We start from the raw sequence: 25,398 nt of genomic DNA, 5'->3' as shown, positions 1-25,398 counted from the left end.
GTAAAAGTTTACTTCGATAAAAATGTGGCGGCACGATAAGCTCGGTCATGCCACAGCGACGGGAGTCGCAATTAAACGCGCCTCGACGGCACCTACAACCAGCCGGTGAACCAATTCAGCAACAGCAGCGCCAAGACTCATGGTGGCAAAAAAAAAAACACAACTACGATCACACGCTACAGCTGTGGATATATATAATACTAATTATCGAAGTAATTTCAGTACACTTATTAAAGCTTGTTAAATTATTTGAATTATCTAATAAATGTTATTAACCTGCCAAAGTATACCTTTGTTTAATTATTTATGTAGTGGTAGTGCAAAAACCCGCTACAAAAATCATATATGTGATGCCATCTGTTGGAAACATATAATGTTTAGCTGTAAATAAATAAATAAATAAATAAATAAATAATTAACAATGCCTTTTTAATTAGAAGCTGATAAAGAACACAGTGTGTCAGCTTTAAAATGTTTGTTTGATTATTATTTATATTTTAGTGTATATTTGTATTGTGCTACTTCAGTAATATTAAAACTGAGTAAAAATATTTACTCAGCTGTACGTCGTGTCTATTCTAATGTGTAAACAAATTTAAAATTTAAAATAGTTAATAAGTTTGTCATAGAGAACTGAGAGTTTTACTTCATGCCAAAAGTAAAAAAAAAATCAGTCAAGATAGTAAAGTATGAATCACCTACTAAAGTCTCAAGTTATTCTCATTGTACAAAGTAATTTTATTATCTTTTTATGATTATTAGTCGCAGTTTGAGTTGATTCTTTGTTAGATATAAAAAATAGATAAAGAATTTAAAAAAAAACCGAAATGGAAGTAGATTTCTCTAATAAATTAAATTTATTTATTTATTTTTTATTAAATAATATTAATAAACAATATATAACTTAATTTATGTTTAAAAAAATTCATTAATTTATTTAGAAATATTTAAAACTAATTTTCTTCAAGATAAATAATTTATAATTTATAATTTTTTTATAATATTAATTATTTAAATTTATAAAGTAAACGAAAATTGATTTAATTTAATTCATTTGAAATTTAATTCTATTATTTTTTTTACTTTATTTTTATTTTTTTATTTCTTCACCTATAAATAAATTTACTTAAATAAATAAATAAATAAATAATTAAAGAAGAAATATCAACCAGTCAATTAAATTTTACTCTAAATTTTTTTTTAATGAAAAAGTACTTATTAAAATTGATCTATAAAAATGATCAATTATTTAAATTAAATCTTGAACTTGAAATGCTTCCATTAGCATATTTAACTATTTATATCTCGAGTTGATAATTGTGTGATTTACAAGGAGATTAGATAGAGCTCTAGATATCTGAGCAGCATTTTTCAGGATCAAATTATCGAGAAATAAAAAAATAAATATAAAATAGATAATTTACAACAGTAGTTTACAAGATAAACAAAGTAAAAAATAAAACAACATTAATAAATTCTCATTCTATTTTTACCAAGTTGTTTTGGTACTTTTAACATATCCATTGGAACAAAAATATCACGGGTTACTTATATTCATGCGCGGATGAAGCTTTTCCCGGTAGGTCAGGATCCTATCCGACGTTCGCCTCTGGATACATGCGCAAAATTTCTCGGGTCAATCTTGCTGTAAGCAAAATTTATATCACCTGTCATTCTCGTTTATTCTAAATCGACGCACTCTGCTCTCTTAAACGGTGAAGAAATGAAATAAATACATAAAATAGCAATAATAAATCCATATCTTCTTCTTCTTCATAGTTCATATAGACTCACACAAAGAGCTTCGTCAATATAAAATCGTTGGTGAATTTTGTTATTAAAAATCGACAGTAATAAACGCGCACACTCCTTTCTAGTTCTATCTCCTTTTTATCAAGTTCTCACTTGCGCGAGACAATATACCGATTAGCGGCGGCTGGATCCATACGACAGTCAGACGTCTTGATAGCATAAATCTCGTTCTCTTATAAATTTCTAACTATTAAATAATAATAATTTTAAAATTAATTTCGAAATTTACTTTTCAATTTTTTTTTACTTGCAGAGTTGATAACTTTTAAATAAATTTTCGGAGATTAAAACTGACTTCAATATAAAAATTTACAGATTAATTTATAACGCAGTTTACTGAGTCAGTGTCGAAAATGTTCTCCGCATCAATTTACATGTACCTCATCAGCATTTTCTTCTCGGCGAGATTGACGCTGCAAGTAAGTGTTAATTATTTATTTCTTCATTTTAAATCTTCGATGATTATTATTATCCATTAATCATTTCTTCATATTTATTCATATTCAAGTGAACTTTGTCTTCTATTGTATGATAAAAAATCGCTAGTGTGAAATTGATGGTTCATTTACCTAGAAAATTATTTATTTTATCATAATATAATGCATTGAATTGCCAACATTAATTTTAATCAATAATAAACTAAATTAGGAGTTTAATTTTAAATAAAGCAAAAAATGGATTTTTTTAAGACACCGGGGGGTTATTCCTGCAGGAAGTGCGGGAGGTGCATTAGAAAAGTCGATACGGAAAATTTTAGTAGGGCACTAGTGCATATACCACCTACACAATAACATTGATTATTTCTTGATTTTAATTATTGTTATAAACATAAATAAACACTAATTGATTTAATAATTTGTAAATAATTAAATTTTTTAGGCTTCTTCGCCAACTTCAAATTATTACATCGGTGCTGTAGTCGAGTATCACCCCGTTACTAAGGGTGATAATGGCACTGTCATTGCTAACGAAAATGCGAAAAATTATCTCACATTTTTAAAGACTGCAAGTGAAAATGTACATACTTTTTTTATCTATTTTCAAAAAATACACACTGATTAAAATAATACTGTGCAAGAAATATATTTTTAATATTTTTTCATCAATTTATTGACAGTATAAAAAAAGCTTGTTTATTTGAACAAGAATTCAATTTCTGAGTCAAGATTCTTGACCATTATCAATATTTCAGTGTGCGGTATTATTCGTTTCAGTGAAACAAAAGCGTACTTTAATAAAAAAATTTTAATTAAAATATTGTAGGAAGTTGATATTATTGTTTTTCCGGAGAACGCACTTTTTAGTGGAAAAACATATCCATTAAATGAGCGAAGCAATTATTTGCCATACAGTACGTATTTACCTCATCCCAAAGACTCTAAAGTACCATGTCACGATACATCATCAAATGTTATGGAGGTAAAAATTTTATTATTAATAAAAATACTTGAAATTGTATTTATATGAGTTGAAATTTTAATAACTTTTCAACTTTTCGAGAAATACCTTGCAAAAAAACTGTGTCTACAGTTTTATCGATTTTCTACCTGTATGTACATTTTTTTTATTTTCGTTCGAATTAATTTATATATAGCAGAAAAAATTAGTCACGAAACATGGTGTGTGTTTTTTTTAATAATCTGTAAAAAGTTTGACTTCAATTTTTTTAAATGCCAAAAAATTATAAAGATACTTTTTTTGTAGGGAGGTTTATTTTCGATCAATAAGACTCTTATCAATTTGATCGTACTTCTTATTCTTTAGACCGAGTATTAATTTACCAAAAAGCTATCGAAATTTTTATTTTTTTTTTTTTTTTCACGAAATTTTTTATCATAAATACGCCGTAAAAACAAGCAGAATCGAAAAAAAATTTGAAAATGTTAATTTTTCGTCTAGTCATAGCCCACAACGAGGTTTACCCCACTTGTAAATAATTACTAGTAATTCTGAAAAAATTTCTTGGCTCCAAAATTTTTTTCTAAACTCCAAAAAATCATTTTCTTTAAAAATGATTGATTGAAGATTTTTTCCCTTGAATCAAATCAACTTTTTTGTGTTGGAAAAATCTCCAAAATTATCAAATGTCTGCTATAGTTTCAAGACCATTCCTATTACTACGGCTATAAGTATAATAATTACCACATATTGACGTATAATTTAGTTACGTAGATGTATAAAAATAAAATTCATAACGCAAGAATAGTTTAAAGACGCGTGCCGTAAATAATTTTCCAATAATTTATATTTTAACTAAAAATATATATGTATACATAATATCCGAGTATTTGATGTGTAACTTTTATAATCGACTTTTTTTTACTTCATCAGGCTGTGAAGGCTATGTCTTGTGCGGCAAAACGTCATGCTATGTACATTGTGATAAATGTACGTGAAAAGGAAAAGTGTACCGGTGAAAATTGCTCCAAAGACGGGCACAATCTCTACAATACAAATTTAGTGTTCGATAGAACTGGAGCTATAATAGCCAAGTACAGAAAATGGAATTTGTTCGGCGAAGCCGGAATGAACAGAACATCAAAGCCAGATATATCAACTTTCCGGACTGACTTTGACGTTAATTTTGGGCAGTTCATTTGCTTCGATTTGCTGTTTGGTACACCGGCAATAAAGCTCGTTCGTGAGAAAAAAGTAACAGATATTATTTTTTCGAGCCACTGGTTTTCAGAGCTGCCCTTCCTTACCGCGAATCAAATTCAAACTGGATGGTCTTACGCTCACAATGTTAACTTTCTTGGCTCTGGTTACAACAACCCGGCAACTGGCAGCGGTGGTAGTGGAATTTACGGCGGAAAGGATGGCCATTTTGCACGTGTTTGGAGCGAAAAATCAGCAAATGCACTGATCGTTGCCAAAATACCTAAAATAGTTAATGGTCAACATTCCCAGCCAATAAATCCCAACGACGCGATGGTATTCTTTTATTCAATAACCGAAATACCTACCATTAATCAACAGGAGCCAGTACCCCAGCAAAAAATCAAAATGGATGATCTTTCACCCTACACTACTGCTCTTTTCCAACCCGCTAATGGCACTCACAATTTAACTCTCTGCAATAGCGACTTGTGCTGTAATTTCACTACAAACACTGTTCATCGCGATGACATGGTACAGGGTGCTGCTAAATATTATAGGTATTTTTATTATTATTATTATTATTATTATTATTATTATTATTATTATTATTATTATTATTATTATAAAATAAATAAATAAATCTATTATTTTATTGATCATCTATATTATTAAAAGAATAAGTAAAATTTTATGGTCAGTGTATTTATCTGATAAAATGACTAATTTTTAATTTTATTTAACAATTAAATTTATTACAAAAAATTATTTTTAAAAAATTGCATTTTTAATTTTTTTTTTATTTCTAGATGTCAATTTTTTTTTTTCTCATAATTTATTTGTTAACAAAAATTCTAAAAATTATCAAAGATCTGCTAAATTAATTTTCATGGATTTTTATGGTTTAATTTGATATCGTTGGAAAAGTCTTAAGTATATTATTTATAACTTTTACTAGACTTTAGTTTTATTCAGTTTGTAATAATGAGTAATAAATTATTAGATCTTAAAATTTTTAAATTTAGAATAAAATAAAAATTACTTAAAGCGCAATTTTAAACGGCTTTAATAAAATTAAGAATCAATAAATTTTTAAAGCTATAATTTTAAATTATATAAATCCTTTAAATTATCACAAGTTTAATATTTCTTTCGAACGTTAATTAATTATTAATCAACTATTCTGAGCTTAATATTAATAATGTCAATAGTTTTACATAAATTTGAAGTATAAAAAAAATTTTAAAAGCTTTTTTTTTTATGAATTATAATGAAACGAGATTGAAATTTAAAGCTTAAAAAGATTCAATAAAAAAAAACTGGACCATCGCAATTAAAATGAAAAACACTGACAGTAATAAAATTCTAACTTTCCATATCCAGTGCAGAGAACAAAGTGTTTAAAAAAGTCAATTGAATTATTCAGAAGTAAATAAAAATTTTTATCAGGTTTAATAAAAATGTAAATAGAATTTTTATTGGTGTATTTTTAGTTATAAATATAAGTACCGGAGATGGAAATTATTGATTTGCTGGCAACTACTTAATCTAATTAGTTAATAAATCAAATTGCTCTTTGAGATTGATTAATTGAATTGTGTTTCCTGAGTACATTCGATTATTCAATCAGGATAGTGCAATCATTTAATTGAATACGATATTAGATTGATTAAATAATTTGTTAATTGTTTATAGATATCGATTTGCTGTATTCAACGGAGTGAGATCATTTTCAAACATTGGTACTGGAGGTGTAGAAGTTTGCAGTGTGATTTCATGCCTTGATGAAAATCCAACAAGTTGTAATCAGCGATTTGATACCAATACTATTATTGTTCATCCCACTACATTTAATTCAATTGTCATTTCAAGTGTAACTAAGGATTCAACAAATGTCACTCGTGTACCATTGAGTATAAACACTGAACTACATCCATTAAATGTCACAGACTTTACATTCGTCAGCAATAAAATAAATTCAACTCATGTTAGCTTAAAATATACATTGATAAATCCACGTAAAGATTTGATGACTTTTGCTATTTACGGAAGAAACTTTACAGCCGATGGATTGCCAAAAACTACATCTGCTTCAGCGCAAATAATTCCACCTATTTATTTATTGTCAATACTGTTAATTATTTTAGCCATGGGTAATAATTACCAAGTTAATTCACTATTAAGCTTTGTGTGAAGTGTTACTTTAATGAATTACATTAAAAATCAAACTGGAAAATAGAAATCCTGCCCAAATAATTCCTTGAGTTATGAAATAATTAAAGGGATAATTGAAATAAAAATTTAAAATATAAAATATAGCGTAATTAAATAAATTAATATAATCAAAGATTCAATAATTATTATTTTACCTTTAATTATTTCATTTAATATTATGAAACAATTAAATTTTTAAAATTGTTTCATTCTCCGACAAATTCCGAAAGTACTTTTGTTGTTAAATATATTGTATTAAAAAATTTAATGTAATATTTTCAAGTATATTTTTTCTGATTGTACTTAAATCACACTCAACTATAGCTTTTATGCTCTATTTTAGAATACACGGTTAATCCCTTGGATAGTTTATAATAAAATACCGTATTGCATTATAGGGAAAAAAGTGCTTTATAGAGTTTAAAAAGCTCTCAGGCTTGTAAGTTTATAGGACCAGAGGATTTTATTAATAAGATAATCGTCCCATAAGTCATTAATGCTCTAACATAAAAATCAAATGAATATATTTATCAATTAAATATTAACGTTATAATTAAGATAAATTTTTATTATTAATGTATATTTTATTACTATAACGAAAAAATTCAAATTAATTCATTTGTTCATGATTATAAATTTTATTCATACAAATTTAAGTATTGAAATTAATTTTAAGACTATTTAAGACTAAATTATTTTTTTTAAGACTTTTTAGTTTAAATTTTAATTATCAAAACTATAATAGATTCTAAGAAACAAATACAATTTATTGAATGTTATTCATGTGAATAAAAAAAAAAAGCCTTTCCAAAAAAATTTTTTTCTCGTGCCGTAATCATGAATATGAACGTAATTCATATATACAAATTAAAAATATAGAATTATAAGTATTATCGTTATAATAATAATAAATAACTAAATAAAAGAGCTTGTTTAGATGTTATTACTTTTAATTATTTAAATCAGGAGATTATTACTTTAATTATAAAAAAAAATTATAATTAATAACAACGAAAAAAAAAAATTAAAAACAAAAAAAATAGAATGGTTGTCACGTGAGTTATCAGCTCTGTATATAGAGTTTAGTATCTTATGTAAACTGTTAAATAAATGAGTTTCAATAAAATACCAACTGTGCGAGTTAATTACTGTAATGTACTGAAACAAAACAAAATTATTACAAATATCTTTGTAAAAACATATCAATCATTATTCCATAATATATTATCTAAAATTATATAAGTTAAATATTTATTATAGTTAGTAATAATTATTTAATATCTCGGTACTTTAAATTCTGGTGCACCATCACTACTACTACCGCCTGCTGGCTTTCGTTTGTTCATAATATTTTGAATTTTCTGCCACTCGCGATCTAACTCGGCTTTTTCATTTTTTTCCTTATTATATTTACGAGTCCGACGACCATCAGCCATTTTGACCCCGTACTGAAATGCAGCTTTAGGCAGTGCTTCTTTGTTGTTCATGTACTCGCTGTACTCTTCGGGTGTGTCAAAGTCCCACCTTCCGATCGGGCCTTTCTTATTGCCCAAATCCATTTTGGTGTAATCAACTTCATCATCTGAATCATCAATAGCGTCTTGCATTTCATCTAGTCCAGGATAACACTCGGCATATCCTTCCGGTTCAGGGGGAACTTTGTTGTGAATACTACTTTTTTTGGGAGCTGATGCACTTGCTTCAGCAACTCGTGCCAGAATATTCGGTAGTTGTGGGGCATTGGCTTTATCATCGAGCATTTCAATTGAATCAAGTGGTTTGTTGAAGTATGAACTCTTCTTCTTTTCTTTATTCGCTGATGAGCCTTCCTTATTAGACCGACTGGGCACATACTCGCCAATGTCGCCGTAAATGCTGTCGTCTTGTGGCGGACGATTAGGAATTTCAATTTCTCCAATTTCTTCACCTTTTCCACGCCCGTCTTTATTTTTCTTTCCTTTCTTTCCGTGTCTGTTACCTTGACGTAAATAAGAGAGAATTTGCGCTAATTTGTTGATGACAATGTCGTTTGTCGTTAATGTCGGAGTCGCGTCAATTGTTGGAACATCAGCTTTACTTCTTATTAATGTTGTAGGAATATCGACTTCCGCATTTTCGTCCTCCAATTCAATAACATAAGCCATACGTCCTGGTGTAAACAATTCATTCCTTTCAACTGTTTTAGATTTCATTGTTGTAATTATTTTATGAATATTACGGCCGACTTTTGTTTTAAAAAGCGTTTCTTCGGGTTTCTTTTCAACTTCTTTTTTTTCTTTAACTTTTTCTTTCGGCTTTATTAATTTTTCCATTTCTTGCTCTTGTTCTATTTCCTTAGACTCTATTTCACTACGTACCTGAATTAATTATTAAAAAAAAAAAAAAAAAAAAAAAAAAAAAAAAAAAAACATTAATATCAGATTAACAAAAAATAAAATTAATAAAAATAAATTTTACCTTTTGGAGTAAAGCATAGTCCAAACCTTTGACCAAGTGAGTGTGCTCCATGTCACCACCCAAAAATTTCGACTGCTGGATTGCGATTCTTCTTCTTTCAGCAGCATCTATACCAGATTTTATATCCGGAGCAACTGCTCGGTATGCACTGGCATTGCTGATTGGATCATCAGGTGGAAGCTCTCCAATTGTACCGTCTCGTCTTTCGCGAGCACGGTCTCGATATTTCTCAGCCAACTCAGCCATTTTGTCCTCTTCTTGTTTTTTTAATTTTGCATAGTAACTTTTTTTCTTTCTACGTAATTCAGCACGACTGCCTCCGTTAATTGACGGAGTTTGAGCTGTTTTAGCACTCGCGTCTCTTACTGTTCCTGGTACTGATGCTGGAGTTGCTGATGGTGCTGATGCTCGTGGTGTCATCAACAATTTTCTAAAGTCATCGTTCGTTAAACGAACTGACATGCTTCCGTCGTCTTCCATTTTTGATTTTTTTTTTAAATTATCTGAAAATTATAAATTAATATTAGTTAATTTTGCCACAAAATTGTATTAGAAAAAAATTGTGTAGAATATAAAAATTATTTTCTTAATTTGTAAGCACCAGATAATAATTATATTGACATTTAATATCTAATTAAAAAAAATTTAAGAGTTAGAATGAAAATTTATATGAAACTTGCTCCAATATATTTTTCTATTATTTTCTTTTTTTTCTTATAATTTTAAATTATAAAAAAAAAGTTGTCAGATAAAAAATCAAATCTCTAATATAATAATTAACTTAATAAGAGAAAATAATTAACAAAAAAAAATTGTTTACTTACCTCAAAAACAAGATATATTATTTTAAGGTTAATTCGATAAAATTGCTAAATAACTTTTCAGCAATCAAAATTAAAAAATTGTATCTATAAAATTGGTGTATTAATCAATTAATAATACTTAAAATAACAGCACTGTTTTACAAAATTTTTTTAACAACAATTATTCTTGTGACAGCATCAATATTTGATCTGAATTGTGACAAAATTTATTTTCATTTTACTCTAAGATTATAAAAAAAAATAAATCGGCAAGAAAGTAATATGGTTAACCATCAGATGTAAAAGATTATTTTCCATGATAAATGATATTTCTTTCCTGACCTCTTGATGATTAACAAGCCGTATCACATTGTGACTTAATAACACTGAAGTTGACAGATATTAAAAATTTTTTTGGAATTTTCTAGCAATTAAATTATTAAAAAAAAATTTTAATAATAAGTTTTAGATGTGAAAATTAATAAAAATTACAAGTGAAAATTTTTAGAAGAATTTTTTTATTGTAATTGATCTGTTAAAAAAATTTTTTAAATTGACAGCTGACGGCTAACTTCAGTATTATAATTAATTTGTTAAAAAAAATTTTTAAATTGACAGCTGACCGCTAAATTCAGTATTATCATAACTTTGCATTATCCAATCCCGGGTAATTTTCTTCTAGAACTGAATTTTGATTGGCTGCTTTAATTTAAAGTCAACCAATAGTCTTCCTGTTGCCAGTCAGCTGGAGCAAATGGAATTAATTATCAGTAACGTCGATAAATGTCTACTTACTTCAAAAATACTCTTCGATGACGCAAAAAATCATAGAAGAATTTAAAAATTAGAATATGAAGAAAAAAGTAAAAATGTAAATAAAAAATAATAAAATAAAATAAAATAAATGAAATGAGGAGAAATAAAGACTAAAAAATGATTTTTATTGGATGAGACAGCCCTGTAGGTGAGTGGTGCGCAGAATCTCTTAGTGGGAGCCTCGGATGTGGGAGCAATTGTGTGTTTCACCCTCGAATACATTTGATCGAACGTGAGAGTAAACGAGACCGACAGTGTAGATAGAAAGAGGCAGAAGTTGGGTGCTCCTGGGGACAGAGGAAGAAAGAGAGTGAATAATAGAAGGCTGGGCGTGAGAAAGAGGTGGTAAAGACATTCAGAGCACGGTGAGCGACTGAGCGTCGTCGTCGTGAGCCTGCTGAAACACATCGAGTGCTAGTGGCGCGGCCCCGGTGTGTGCTCTGCTGTGTGTTGTGTCGTCACGGTTAGGATTTATTAACAATAACAATAGTAATACTAACTCTTATAATTTACAAGTTAAAAATAATATTTGGATTATTAATAACAATATTATTAATGACTCCATCATTGTTTCAGTGGCATCAATAAAATATATATTCAATAAATAATAATATATATTTGTGTGGGTGAATAGTGTGCGTGGTCATATAGGGCCTCTTCAAAATGGCAGACAGGCGGCCCGCGGAGGAAGCCGCGGCCACCGACCTGAGTGACGATAGTCGCGTGCTTCGTGAACGACACAAAAAACGCGTGGTAGAAAATCATCAATTGATGATGACGACGACGACGACGACGACGACGACGACGACGACGACGAATGTGACGACAAATTGTTCAAGTAATAGTAATAATAATATTTGCAGTGGTTTTGGTTCTGGTTCTGGTTCTAGTTCTGGTGGTTGTAGTGATACAACGTCGGTGTTATTTGATGTAAATAATTATCCCCATTATCATCATCACAATAATTCTTCACGATTTATTGTTGATACAACACGACCCAATGGTAGTGATAAAGCTAGTGATTGTCATAATTATAAACATAATAATAATAATAATAATAATAATAATGTTAATCTTGAAAATAACGGGAATTTTGATAAAATGATATCAAAGTTTGTTAGTAATAAAAGTGGTAATAATGTGTGGGAAAATTGTGATGTGGTTGATGATGATGGTGACGGTGATGGTGAAGATGAGGAGGAAGATGATGATGATGATGATGATGATGATGATGATGATGATGATGATGATGATGATGATGATGATGATGATGATGATGAGGATGAGGATGAGGATGAGGATGATGATGAAGAAGATGATGATGATGAAGACGAAGATGTACCGGAAAATAAATTAAATAAATTAAAAAGAAATAATGGAGTAAAAAATGGGAAAAGTGTTAATAGAAAGGCTAACAACAACAAGGCTGGATTGTTAAAAAAGTCAACAATAATACAAGAGGAGCAGCGTATCAGAGGTATGATTTTGGAGCAAAGTGTGACTGATGAAAATAGTATAGATGATATTGTGGTTTTAGTTAAATACGGAGCATCTGGAGATTGTGAAACAGATGGGAATAGAGAGCCAACTTCGATTTCTACCACGGTTGTAGATGCTGCTGCGGCTGCTGTCGCTGTTTCAGCTATCCCTGAAACTGTTAAAGATTTGCACCAGCACAAGCAGTCGAAAAAATCCGTGTCGAATGATGTCGAGGTTGTTGCTAGGTTCGGCAGTCCTTTTAAGGGACAGATTAGAGCTGCTGAAGACACCCTCGTTGGACCCTGCGGCAAGAAGCGATGCGCCGATCGATACGACAGTTCTGAGAGCTCCGACAGGTAAGAGAGATAAAGATATTACTTTAATCTAGAGGCTAATCCCCTACACATTGTTTTTTAATTAACTTATTTATGTCAGAAGCTTCTTCATTTTTTTATTGTTTATGATTTGTTTTTATTTACAAGTATTTTCAGTTTTATATTTATTTATATATTTGTTTATGGAAGTATTAATGGATCACGAATTGTTGAGCTAAAAAAACAATTGATCTATATTAAGAAATGTTTGTCGCTTGACATCTTTATCATGTTTAAGTGTCTTCTACAATTTATTAAAAGATTAATTTTTCATTTTTTTTTTGTTTTTTTTTTTTTTTGTTTTTGGATACTCTTGATGAGATTTGGCTGATTAAGTCATAAAATAAAATTAATAGTTTACAGGATGTTGTTTCGACGACAGATCGTTTTGTTGTTGAGGTCGTTGCACTGTGAGTATAGGTCTAGTATTACGCGACGAATGGTACACGAATGCGTATGATAGTGTACACATAGCTACTTTGTCGCGTGTAAGAGGAATACACGCTTGCGCTGCTTTGTACTGCTGCGATGATATGCTTGCACTTTCTCGTGCAAGTTATTTTACTACTGTATGCACCAAAGGAAATAAGCAAAAAAGCGAGACAGATAAATATAGCCAGAAGCTAATGTAAGTGATGGGTGATGGGTTAAGGGAGTAAAGAGATGATGAGAGTACATATACATGTAAAAGAGGCGAGGCTCAATACTTATGCGACTACTGCCATTGAGTTTAAGTATAAGAGCCAATACTAAAAGTTTTTGAGGGTGACGAGGAGTATGGAAACGACTTGGTTAAAATTTCTACCGGTCTTCAACTTTACTTTTTTTTATTTTCATTCTTGCTTTTTTTCACGAGTTCGAGGACTTTTTTTTTGACGGCGAAAAGCACTTAGTACTTGCAGGAAATCGATTTCTATTGAAAGTTAGTCGCCGAAAGATTTAATCATGATCATTCGGAATACATGAGTAACACTTGCTGTGAATTGAGGAAATTACGTGTTTCGAGGACGGACGGAATGTCATCGTTGGGAAATATTGTAACTTTAATTATTTCCAGTTTAATTAACTTCAAATAGTTTACTTTGCTATGTTGGATTAAAATAGTTTTTGGAGTCAAAATTTTAAGATCCTGAAATATTGTTTAATAGTTTAATTAATCATTCAGGTCTTTTAATCAAACTCAATAAGCTATATAATTTTATAAAACATGTTTTTTTAGTGTGTATTACACACAAAAAATAAATTTCTTGCTCCAAAAAAATTTTAAGGAAAACAAAAGTTATTTTGGAGACATTCAAGAAATTTTCAATTTTCCTTAATATTTTTTTAAGCCAAAAAAATTTACACTTCAGTCAAGAATTTTTTTTTCAGTGTAATAATAATAATACTGAAATTAAAACATCTTAAAATTTCAAGGATCTTCCGAACAAATAAATTATTATAAACATAATTTAAAAAAAAATTTTAAATCCAATTTTTTGGTAGTAATTTATTTTTTAAACAACATAAAAAAATTAATAAATCTATGCCGATATTGGTTTTATGTATTAGTGAACGGATTTGCTACCTTTGATATTATTTACTTTTAATTTTAAAAGTCTCTTAATTTATATTTAATTAATTTACATAGTCTTGCAAGTTTACTACTTGTGTTATTTATTGGAGTAAAAATAAATCACTTGAATTTTATTTTTTTCCTCAATTAAATTTAGTTAACAATTTTTCTTTCATCAAAATGTTTCAATGTTCTATAAAAATTCTGTTAATCAAACATTATTTCGGTACGTGTTCAGCTGAGAGACCTTGATTAACCATTACCGTAAAAAGGATGATAAAACTTTTTATTTTTGTTGACATTTTTATCAGCTTTGAAAAAACCAAGTCATTAAATTAGTTTTTTATATTGTTTTTTTTTTTTTCTATTTTCATCAAAAACAAGTCCGCACTAAAAATTAAAAAAATTTTTAACAATAAACCGAAAAAAAACATTTGCTATTATAAAGTAATTGATATTATTAACTTTTTAATTATCGTTTATAGTAATTACATCTAAATTAACGAGCGATTTGTGATAATTAACAAAATAAACGTATATTCTTTTGATATAAATTTAGATAGAAAATACCACTCTCTGTATTGATAAAGTGTTCTATTTTTATTACTATAAATATTAGTATTTTATAATTTATTTAAAACTTTAATCCGACTGATAATTATTAAAATTTTTTATTTAACGAACAATCGAATTTATAATTAAAAATTGAATCCATTAGTTCCTTGATTAAATTTACTTATACAATATTTATCCTTTAAGAATCAAAGAGTAAATACAAAAGTTAAAAAAATTAGCTTTTGTAATAAACCTTGAATATAAATAGTTAAATATGTATTATGTGTTATATGAAATGTACTTTTAAAACCAGTGAAGTTGTCTCGTGACCGTGACCATGGCCGTGAAAGCGAAATTCGTGAATGAAATGATACAAAAGTAAATAAGTAAGCAGACGGGAGTGAATTGGAGAAAAGAACTTGGTCCAGAGTGGTAGGAAAGGTCACCGGTTTTGTAAGTTCGTATACTTGATACTATACAATCACTTTTTAAAATTGCTTCTTCATCCACACTTATCTAGACGTTACGTCATTAATATTTATAATTCAAGTTGAATTTCTTTTTTAATTAGTAGCATTTTTGTTGTAAATATATTCTTCCTTTTTTTTAATCAATTCACTATTTAAAATTCACTAGAGTTAGAGGTAACACGTTAATTAACGCGATGAGTTGATGGTGATAATTTATATAAAACATAATTTTAGTCAACAAGAAATTACACGAATAAAATACATGCTCGTAAAATCTATCGGTTTTTTAAATTAACCCCGTCTGGATATTTATTAATATTTTATTGATAGCATAAATTGTATTGATACAGTATGCAGCTGTAAGAGTTAATTTTTTTTTATTGATCTATAATAAATTATTTTCGTGGAGGCGGTGTTTTATGTTTGAGAAGTACATGCGATTCGACGGACAGAATATCGCAAAAAAAAAAAAAAATAAATAAATAAATAGTTAGATGAAAGAGAGTAAGAATAAGATACGTGGAAAATATTTTCTCATATGCTAATCGCGATGTAATGTTGCAATAAACAGTTTAGAAAGCCAAGCACATAATAATTTAACAAGTCTACAAGTACGCATGCAACAGAATTCTCGGTAAAAAATGGAATTCAATAATTAACATCACTTTTGCTACTTCTACTACCGATATTGATCGATTTATATTAATTTAATTGTACCACGAAATCAACGGCAAAAACTACGTTCACATAATATTGAGTTTGTAGTGAGAGGATTTTGTAGAACACCGTCGTATGGTTTTACTACACTGGTGTGTATGGTGTGTATTTGTATTTGTGTGTATATATATGTATATAGTATAGTGGGAACAACTGGATATCATGTCGAGGCCAATATAGCTTTGTTGGAAGAGCAAACCAGAGTCGTTCTTGCAATCAAAAGACCCCAGATTTCAATCCCAGTTACATTAGCTATGGCTCAATCCTTCAATTTTCTAGTCATTTCTTCTTACATTTATTCAACGTCGTGAATATTATCTCTCGGATATTTTTTTAATTTTTTTAAATTTATATCCTTGCATTAGTAAGTCTATCGGAACTAAAAAAAGAGTTATTATTTTTGTAATATTGCCTTTTGCCTTTCACTTTTTCAATTCTAATTGTCAATAAATTTAAATTGTTTTTTCTATTATCAATTAAAAATTTCTACACTGAAACAAAAAATTCCTGACTGGAGGGTAAATTTTTTTGGCTCAAGAAAGTATTGAGGAAGATTGAAAATTTCTTCTTGCTCCGAAATAAAATTTGTCTTTCTTAAAATTTTCTTGGTGCAAGAAATTTTTTTTTATTAAAAATTCAATGGGTTTAATTTTTAAAAATCAATAATTAACTATCAACAAAATAGTAAATTGAATGGTTAAAAAAAAAAAAAAAAGTATAGTTACTATAATAAACGAGAAAAATAGAAACAGCCAGTCGACGATTTAGTTAATTTCCGTTCAGCTATACATGTGTTGTCGACGCTACGAAACGTGTCAATCGAAATGCAATTTTCGTTTGTATGCGTCGGATAGTACGATCAATACCTGAGAGAATTTACAATATTACATATGTATAGATATATAGATAAATGCACATAAGAACCCTCGACGAAGCATTATCAGCGAGTATGTAATTATTTTTCGATTAGGGTGATTGATCTCTGGTGAATCCAGCTTGATTGGCTTATAGTGTTACTAAGTTCGGTGTTTGACCATTCTCTCTGTGTCTGATGCTTAAAGAGAATTATTAACCACGTCAATCTGATTCACCTGTTGAGAGTACATTGAAAGACATTTTGAGTGTATTATCTAGTTTGCTGTCGTACCGAGATAGGATTCTATTATAGTTATTGCTTTTATTTTCATTGAAGTCGCGTAAAATTTTTCATTTTTACTCTAAAAAGTATTACATTATTTCTCAATTTCCTATACCTGTCACTTCTTCTTTTATTCAGCTGTTATAATATTTGGAAAAAAAAAATTAGTGGGTACTTAACAATTATAATTCAGTATAATTTATTTATGTTACTTTTTTAACATAATCTTTATTATGTTAATAAGCACTACTCAGAATACAGATAAATATTCTTAAAAGAGCAGTTGTGTTCTTGTTTCACTGAATCTTTTGTTATTTTTCATGAATGCTTCTATTAAAACGACTGTACAACTGCTACACTTGTTATTTTTATTATTTATTATGAACTTAACATACAATATGATATTTTATTATCAATTTATTAAAAATCGTAGATAAATAAAAATAATAGAATCGCGAAAAAAAATTATAACATTTAAAATTTTAACAAAAAATCAAATTTTTTCTTTCATGATAAATTCTTTAGTTTAAATATAAAGCAATTTTTTTTTTTTAAATAATTGTGCAATGTCTTGAATTTTTAATAATTCATATTTTAATATAAATTTTATCATAATAAAATAATAAATCGTCCGGCATCGGTAATTTTCAGTATCATATTTTATCGTTTACGTTTATTATTAGATAGTATTGATTAGACGAAACAATAACTGAGTAATCTTAATGATTCGATTTGAAATTCATTAAGATTAATTTCAAATAAATAATTAATAAATAATACATTTAAACCTATATTAATAAAATGATAGGATACGACGTTCGATAAGAAGTCAACAGCAGATACTTGAAGTATGAGATATGAAAAGTGCTATAATTTATAAAAATTCTATTAACTATTTTTATATTAAATCTAATTATATTGAGAAAGAATAAAACATTAAACTTTTCATAAAACTAGCTTTCGAACAATCTAATTTATCATATACAATAAATATTAAAATCAATTACTCGTGTAGTAAAAAAATTCTTTCTTATAATAAATTGCAATAAATCTACTTTTTATTTCAATTCGTCATATAAATCCCAACAAGTAATAAACATTACGTAACGTGACATTATAGTGCATATATAAATTGAAAAATGAAAATGTCATTTATTGTCTTTCAATACTGTCGTCAAATTGATTTGCGTACAAAGAAATTTTTTACTCGTGTAAAAACTTATTTCATAACCAAGTACATTATTTCAAAGAAAATAGTTTTTAAAAAATTTAATTATTTTTTTTTTTTTACAAAAGTAATAAACGTCACTAAAGTTTTTGTATTGAATGTCAAGCGTCACCGTTGACGCTCAGTTTATTTTGCAATAATAACGACACAAAAAGCAATCTTTGATTGGATCTAAGTACACATTACAATAATCGTTAGAACAAATGAAAAAAAGTGAGGGCAAATGTTTAGTCTTTTACTATTGGACTAAAACAAGGTCTTAAATGCAATATTAATTCAATTTAATGCATTACATTTTTATCGGTCTCTGTTTATTTATTTCTTAGCTTGCATCTTTTCATCCTTGTTAGATGTACTTGCACTTTGGATACTTAAGATCCTTCGGTTAGATTTCTCCAAGTTCAGTTGACAAGATAGAATGTATGTTCAATCTATGGCGTAATCAAATGAACATTATTTTTCCACGCATATTAAATTCACTATTTATTATTTTTTAAACAAATTATTATGACCAACTTTTATTCGTTATTAATTTGTTCTGAGCGCTAATAATATTTTATTTTATTGTCAATGCACAAACGTTAATTATAGTAATTAAGATTATTATACTATGACATGCGAGAAAATATTGATTATGATCGTAATAGCAATAGTTTGTTGCTAATTTATGAAATATGTAGCTAACAGTCTTCAATGTTTTTTTTTTTTATTTATTGGAGTATACAAATTGTTGTTAATTATAATTATAAAAAGGATAATATAATGGCAGTAAAAGTGATTACGATGTCCGCAGTGGTGAAGGTGATCGTGGCCTCGCTGAGAAACACTATTCTATTATATATAAATATAATACACAAAGCGAACATAACAGAGTTATACTCGGTAGTATCAACCTAGGCCTAGTCTCGCGATGCATTTTGCAACTGCATATTTTCGCAATAGCTTCTTTCGAAGTACTACTTGATGGTCGTTGTAAAATCGAGTCGACAATCAGTAACTAAATGTAAGAGAATGTATACTGATTTTTTTTATAGTTATATTTTGACGATGAGATTTGTCATGATAACAGTGTATAATGTTGACGTTTCTGTTGATTGTAAAATCACATCTTCATAATTGTAAACGGTGATTATTTCAAACTTACACAGTTGTGAATTGTTAGTCTTTACGATATTATTTTTTTATAGATTAAATTATTTTGCTATTAAAGTAATAACAAAGTTTATGTTTATATAATTGGAAAAAAATGACTTTTTGGAAAATTTATATTCATGCGTTAAGAAATCTTTCCAATAAAAGTTTACGATACGTCAGTAATAAAACAATACAAATTACTCTGTAGTCTGAGGAAAAATGATTTTATATTGCGAATAAAATACTTTCTAGTGAATCTTAAAATGTGTGATAAAGAAATTCATTGCAGAATTTAACTATAGCTTCTAGGTTGAAGAATTTATTTCCTTATGCAACTAACGGTATAAATTTATAGTCATGGAATAAATAGTCAATTTTTTTTATCACTCTAAGAATATTTTTTGTGCTATTATTAATTTTATGTAAATATCTTTTACACAAAAATTTTACATAAGATCAAAATTATCTTGGACAAAAAACAATTTTTTTATTTTGTGACTATTTTAGTTTCTCGTAAAATTTTCTATCACCAAAAAAATTTTGCTCAAAATTTCTAAACAAACAAAATCAACAATTGTATGTGTACATTTAAAGTCACCAGAATCTTTTCTCACGCAAAAGTAAGCATCATATAGCAAAACAACTGACAAGCTTCAATTCAGCTGCATAAATGGCAAGAATGTCAAGGAGGTGTTATACATACATACATATATAAGGGTATATATGATGATGTATACATATTCTCACGCCAATGCAATATTTCTTGTGACTGGAAATAAGACGCTTGTATATAGGAATCGTTGCACACCACACGTGTCTTAATAATTTATTTCAGTCGCTTTTTGCGATTGATCTTTACAAATCCAATTTGTAAATACACAATTAAACAAAAAGAAATTTTTTTTTTAAATTAATTATACATGTCCAAAAAACTGCTGACTTTTTTTTCGGAGCAATCGAAATGTGCGAGATTATCTCGTGACTTGTAACGCTTAGGTTTATGACAAAGTAGTTTTCACCCTCTATACTGAGTTCAGATCGATCAGATAAATTTTCGGGAAAAGAATATTATATACGACGTGATATGAAGCGCAAAATATTACAAAAGTCAAAGTTCGCTGGTTGTTGGGCATGCGCGTTATCATCGAACCCGGCACTACTTTGTAAGTTGGTGGTTCGTGTGCTATACGAGCCATTTTCTCTGAGCTAGTATAGCACTGCCATATACAAAATACATACATCAGTTAGAGGATTTCCACATACAACATTACTAGTAGGCCAGACAAAGAATATGGCGTGGCAACTAGTCACGATGACCTGAGTTCCTTATGACCTCAAATCTCTGATCTAATTAACCCTGTCTTGTTTCTAGTTTAGACTTTTGTCTTCTGGTCTTCAGTCTTCAGTCTTTCGTCTTGTTTTTTGTTCTATATAACAATAACAAGCAACTACTTTGGACGAGATGCCGAAAGAACGAAGCCAAGTTAAAGTTGGCTGCTTTACTATTTCACTCTTCACCCTCCATTCTTGTTAAATTTTTTTTTTCTCAGCAAATAACTTAATCATGTTTGTATTTTTTAACCAGCTGTCGACTGTCGACTTTCAAAAATTTTTTTCCCTCAAATAGTTTCAGGTTAATTGTCCATATAATTAACCGATTAATATTACGTATTAATTTAAACTCTCGTCTGGCAAACGATCCGTTATCACGCAATGTTTTTTACAGCACCTTAATTTAGTATTGCAATTGCGTATGTTCGACCCCTTGTCGTCCAAAAGAGGCAATACTTGTCGCGTTTCCGTGATCGGCTTAAAGGGTTACCTAGACCCCCCGCGTTGTTTGCTAATTAACAAATTTTATTAACTGCCCTCTGCTACTCTGTGTACTATAAAATCAACGGTCGGATATATATGTAACAGAATAAGAAAAAGATAAATGGAAATAAACGGAATAACTTAACCTTTTATTTATCGGGAAGAATAATTATTTATTACTTTGTTATAAATAATTTATTTGATAACCAAAATTCAGGAAAACTTAATACTCTAATTTTATTACAACAATTTAAATTTTTTGAAAAACTGAAAAAAAAAAAAAAAAAAAAAAAATAAAAGTTTGATTTATTTTTTTTTTAAATTTTTTATATTAAAATTGATCGTAATAATTAGTTATCATCAATTTGGCTGGTTAAAAAAATTAAATTGCTTTGATAAAGTAAAATCGATCATTTAATTTAATTGTTGTAACATTACTAGTGAATTATAATCTCAAATAAGAGTTTTTTAAATTAAAATTGATTGTTATTATTATGTACTAGAATACTTCATCAGCAATAATTGAAAATAATGAAAAAATGTCATTGACAAAAAATTCCTTTATTAAAATTACAATTAAATTAATGCCCGACAGCGGAAATTGTATGTATCGGCCTTACTTTGTTATAAATAATTGAGTTATGTAAAGTAAATGTTTATTCGGTTATGAATCATAATAAAATTAATTAAACATGAAAATAAAACTCCGCTAATGGATTTGTTTCTCACATGTGAAGAGAGTTTTTAAAATCTTTTCATTTCGTAATGTTTAAATTATTGGACAATAATAACACGTATAGTGAGTATAGTATACTCACTATACTGTAAGTGAAGGGAAAGAAAAAAAAAGGATTTTGTTGTAAAAAGACGTTTATTTCCTTTTTAATCTTCTTCTAAATCTCGTTTTCCTTTGTTCGTCCCTCTTTGTCGTACGTATATATCGCTGTTTTCTCATCTTCCTTAGTGTATTGATTTGCGCTCGATTTAGCGCGCGAGCCCCCAGAATTTGTGGAATGCCCCGGCCTGGAAACCCGTCAATCCGGTTTTTCTAATTGCAAAAAGGATTTAACATTAGGGGAGAGGGAGCAGCCGCGACTGGTCAAACTCTGCCGGACCTCCGTACAATCCCTCAGGATTCTATAGTTTGTCCAGTTGGTTATATTACACTACACACTCTAATAGTGAATAGTCCTCCGAGGAACGTTACAACTCAAAACTTATCTCATAATAAACAACTTTGTCGTAGTTTAAATCCTTTGTTATAACTTATAACATTTACTTTTATACTTTGTATACTTTTAAACTTAACTTTCTCACGTCCTGGTTGTCGTCATTCGTATTATGACTAATAACTATAATCTTTATTAATCATTTTCAATGGTACCTATATTTATACATCTTAATATATCATAGATTAGGATCATATTTAATATAATTAAATTTTACATGTTTTATTTGTAACATTTTTAATTAAATATATGGGACGAATTTAATTATCATTGCTCAGAATAATAGTATACTCTGACTAAAAAATATTTTGCTGAAATAAGCCGATTTAGTCGTGGATTTACGTTTTGAAATACTAGTATTACTTTGATCTGAGCGCCCAAATCATGGATTGACCTTTTTAGTAAGCCTAGAAATGATAAATTTCATATCCAAAATTCAATCGCTTTCCACATTTATAAAATTATCCCTTGGATTAACAAATTGAGTATTACAAAGTATATAAATTATTTTTTAAAATTTTTTTGATCAAACTTCAAGATTTCAACCCTTTATAAATCAATTTTTAAATAATAGCATGAAATTTTTTTTTTCAATTTGTTCAAATTTTTGTATTTTTTACAAAAGCTCTTTATAAACAAGACGTAGGTATTTTTTAAATTAAAAAAAGCCAGTAAAAAATTTTTTTTCAAAATAATTGAAAATTCTCAATTGTCGTAAAATTAAAAAATTTTATGCTCATAAATTTTTTCATGAGTATTATAACAAATTTCAGTAATTTTATTTTTAATGAATATTCCACACACACTTATAAGCTGGTTGAAAATTGTAGAGAAACAATATATGTAATTGCAAATGCATTTGAGAAGAAGAGTAATAAGGAAACGATTGACTCTCATTCACTGTATAGTTTTAAAGTTGAACCTAAAAAACTGGTTTTATCATTAGGAGTCTGAGCTCTGGCTTTCAGTTTCCCTAAAACGTTTCATTTTATAGTAGTTCTTTGTCCACACCTTGGAATTTTTTGTATGCTTCATTTTTTTTTTTTGTTTTACGTGTTTTTATATTTTATACATCCCGAGAATTCTACAGCTGTATGGAATACATAATATACATCAGTCGGAATAGTTAATAGAACGAATTTTAGCTTTTTTAAATTTATAACTTAAGTTTCAGACTCGCTGTTTTTTAATAACCAAATTGCAGATTTAAAAAAGTTTATGATTTATACGTTCCGAATTTAATTTTATTTTAGATTGTAATTTAGTTAAGCTTTCTTCTTTTTTCAAGAGTACAAAAATAAAGGAATCAGCGTTGAGTAATTTGAGAACGTGACTTGCATTGCGTATATTCGAGATACATAATATTGTGAGTTTCTATTCAAGAAGTAAAGTAAGAAAAAATTGTAATGCTATGTCAACTCATCTAAGTACCGAAGTTATTGAAAGGTCATCTTTATACATATCCAAATTATCACATCAATCCTTAACTATTTGCTCGACTTTTATCTACATAAATTTATTTTTATCAATTTTTTCTTCTTTTCGCACTATTGCATATTCTAAAGTAAAATGACAAATCCCAGAGTTCGCCACAATCTCTGTATTCAACTTTCTTATTCCATTATGTTCTTCTCTTCACTTTTTCTTCGCTTAAGCTAAAATACAGGTTGAAATACACAGTCGCTACTGTTTCAACGTCATTAGCTATTATGAAACCGTAAAGCAGCCCTTATATTATCTGTCGATGGTTTTTTCTGCTTGAATTGTTATCATTACCGTCGTTTTCTCGTCTTCCAGAGGTTGCTCATAACATTTTTGTCTTGCAATATTAAATTCGTTGCTCAGCTAAAAAAATTCTAAAGCATTTATAATTTAATGAATTTTTTACGCAGCATAGAAAAGGGTCAAAAAAAAAAATAGAACTGAGAAGAAATGAACGAAAACTTGAGTATAGTATCCTTAGTCTCAGGGGTCTCTGAATACGATCAATCGATTCGGCTGGTTCGATGGACCGTACAGGTCGTTACAAAATTCTTTTCAGCTTTTCTTAAACCGTAGTTTTTTTTTCTTTTCATTTATCGCTAATTTCTTGTTGTCGACGATTCGACCTGTTCGATCGTGAGACTCCATACCATGAGCAGAGGAGATAGAGACTGTTCCATCCCGAGTCACGATGACAAGAACAAAAAAGATCTTGGTGTTTCCAAGCTGATATACCGTAATTGGTCTTCAATTAAGTATCGGTTAAAGACAATTAATGTTATACTCTTAAGTTGCCTGCCCAGAAGTCAGTCTTTCCTCTCCTGACATATATAGACCCAAACACTTTAAAATTCCATCAGGTTCGTCCAACTCTTTATTTTTTTTTTTTTTTTTCCATCATCTTATTTTATTCTCTACCTTTGCGTTTCCCTATGGGACAATGTCCTGCGTTGAAAATAAAATAAAAATAAAAAAAAAAACAGTACTCAGGAGGAAGAGGGCGTGGAATCTTTCTGACGTATTTCAGTCACGAGAACGCTATTGATCATGGATAAGAGCCATGGAAGTGAAACAAATACAAAGAAAAAAAAAACACAAATGTTGAAATACTGAAAGGGGATATAAAAATTATGAGCTAAGAAATAATGCCATTTATAATACACTAAATTGAGTAAAGATCAGTTTAAATATTTCAATTATTTTTAATGTAATTTAAAGTTAGTTCTTTTAGTCAATAATATGTCCAACCGCTATTATTCTAAAATAACACAATTGAATGCCTGTAATTAGGTCAATGCAAAAAAATATTAAACTTTTTGAAGGAACAAGTATCTAAAGGAAATTCTTTTCTCGTGGATTAAAGGACGGATGTAACGAGACATAAGCGAACAGTTGTTCTGGAAAATAAATGAAGCTATGCTATTCATCAGTCATTTTTTTTCCTTCTCTTCCTTTTTTTACATACTATAAGGATGAGAGAGACCCACTTTTTTCGCTCACGGCAGCTCGTCAACTCTTGCAA

General features: G+C 28.7%; 3 protein-coding genes across 7 annotated transcripts in view; 2 read left to right on the top strand and 1 right to left on the bottom strand.

Moving 5' to 3' along the window:
• Positions 1-445: 445 nt before the first annotated feature.
• LOC141535455 (vanin-like protein 3) lies at positions 446-7,756 on the top strand. Of its 4 annotated transcripts, none has more exons than XM_074255385.1 (6): positions 446-585; positions 2,066-2,231; positions 2,692-2,829; positions 3,076-3,231; positions 4,144-4,970; positions 6,106-7,756. In XM_074255385.1, exons 2-6 carry the CDS (start codon positions 2,166-2,168, stop codon positions 6,602-6,604), a joined length of 1,686 nt encoding a protein of 561 aa, XP_074111486.1. In that variant the 5' UTR covers positions 446-585; positions 2,066-2,165; the 3' UTR covers positions 6,605-7,756. The 4 variants fall into 4 exon arrangements, with proteins under 4 accessions (XP_074111486.1, XP_074111488.1, XP_074111485.1 ...); XM_074255387.1 differs by having other exon boundaries at positions 570-687; XM_074255384.1 differs by lacking the exon at positions 446-585 and adding an exon at positions 600-732.
• A 1-nt stretch (position 7,757) lies between these two features.
• On the bottom strand, positions 7,758-10,115 carry LOC141535457 (protein Red). Its single transcript, XM_074255389.1, has 3 exons — positions 9,906-10,115; positions 9,082-9,584; positions 7,758-8,981 (listed from the first exon to the last, which is right to left on the bottom strand). The coding sequence occupies exons 2-3, from the start codon at positions 9,559-9,561 to the stop codon at positions 7,899-7,901; spliced, it is 1,563 nt and encodes a 520-aa protein (XP_074111490.1). The 5' UTR covers positions 9,562-9,584; positions 9,906-10,115; the 3' UTR covers positions 7,758-7,898.
• Positions 10,116-10,956: 841 nt separating this feature from the next.
• The window catches only part of Jing (AE binding protein 2 jing), a 63,250-nt gene continuing 48,808 nt past the window's right edge, over positions 10,957-25,398 (top strand). Inside the window, exons 1-2 of one of the 2 annotated variants that reach the window (XM_074253532.1) lie at positions 10,957-12,177; positions 12,238-12,535. In XM_074253532.1, the coding sequence (XP_074109633.1) occupies positions 11,364-12,177; positions 12,238-12,535 (1,112 nt within the window). In that variant the 5' untranslated portion in view covers positions 10,957-11,363. Of the gene's footprint in view, positions 12,536-25,398 lie in introns of both variants that reach the window. The other variant, XM_074253531.1, reaches the window with a different exon arrangement.

The sequence above is a fragment of the Cotesia typhae genome, unplaced genomic scaffold (genome assembly GCF_013202065.1).
Source record: "Cotesia typhae breed Kobodo isofemale line unplaced genomic scaffold, CoteBio_Ctyphae scaffold_13, whole genome shotgun sequence".
In the NCBI taxonomy this organism is placed as follows: Eukaryota; Metazoa; Arthropoda; class Insecta; order Hymenoptera; family Braconidae; genus Cotesia; species Cotesia typhae.
This window is presented reverse-complemented; position numbering and strand designations above follow the sequence as displayed.

Bases quoted from the DNA above. Each gene is read 5' to 3' on its own strand.
- LOC141535455 (XM_074255385.1), top strand. From the start codon at position 2,166: ATGTTCTCCGCATCAATTTACATGTACCTCATCAGCATTTTCTTCTCG. The intron at 2,232-2,691 runs GTAAGTGTTAAT...TAAATTTTTTAG, and splicing joins CGGCGAGATTGACGCTGCAA to GCTTCTTCGCCAACTTCAAA. The intron at 2,830-3,075 runs GTACATACTTTT...AAAATATTGTAG, and splicing joins TAAAGACTGCAAGTGAAAAT to GAAGTTGATATTATTGTTTT.
- LOC141535457 (XM_074255389.1), bottom strand. From the start codon at position 9,561: ATGGAAGACGACGGAAGCATGTCAGTTCGTTTAACGAACGATGACTTT. The intron at 8,982-9,081 runs GTAAAATTTATT...TAATTAATTCAG, and splicing joins ACTATGCTTTACTCCAAAAG to GTACGTAGTGAAATAGAGTC.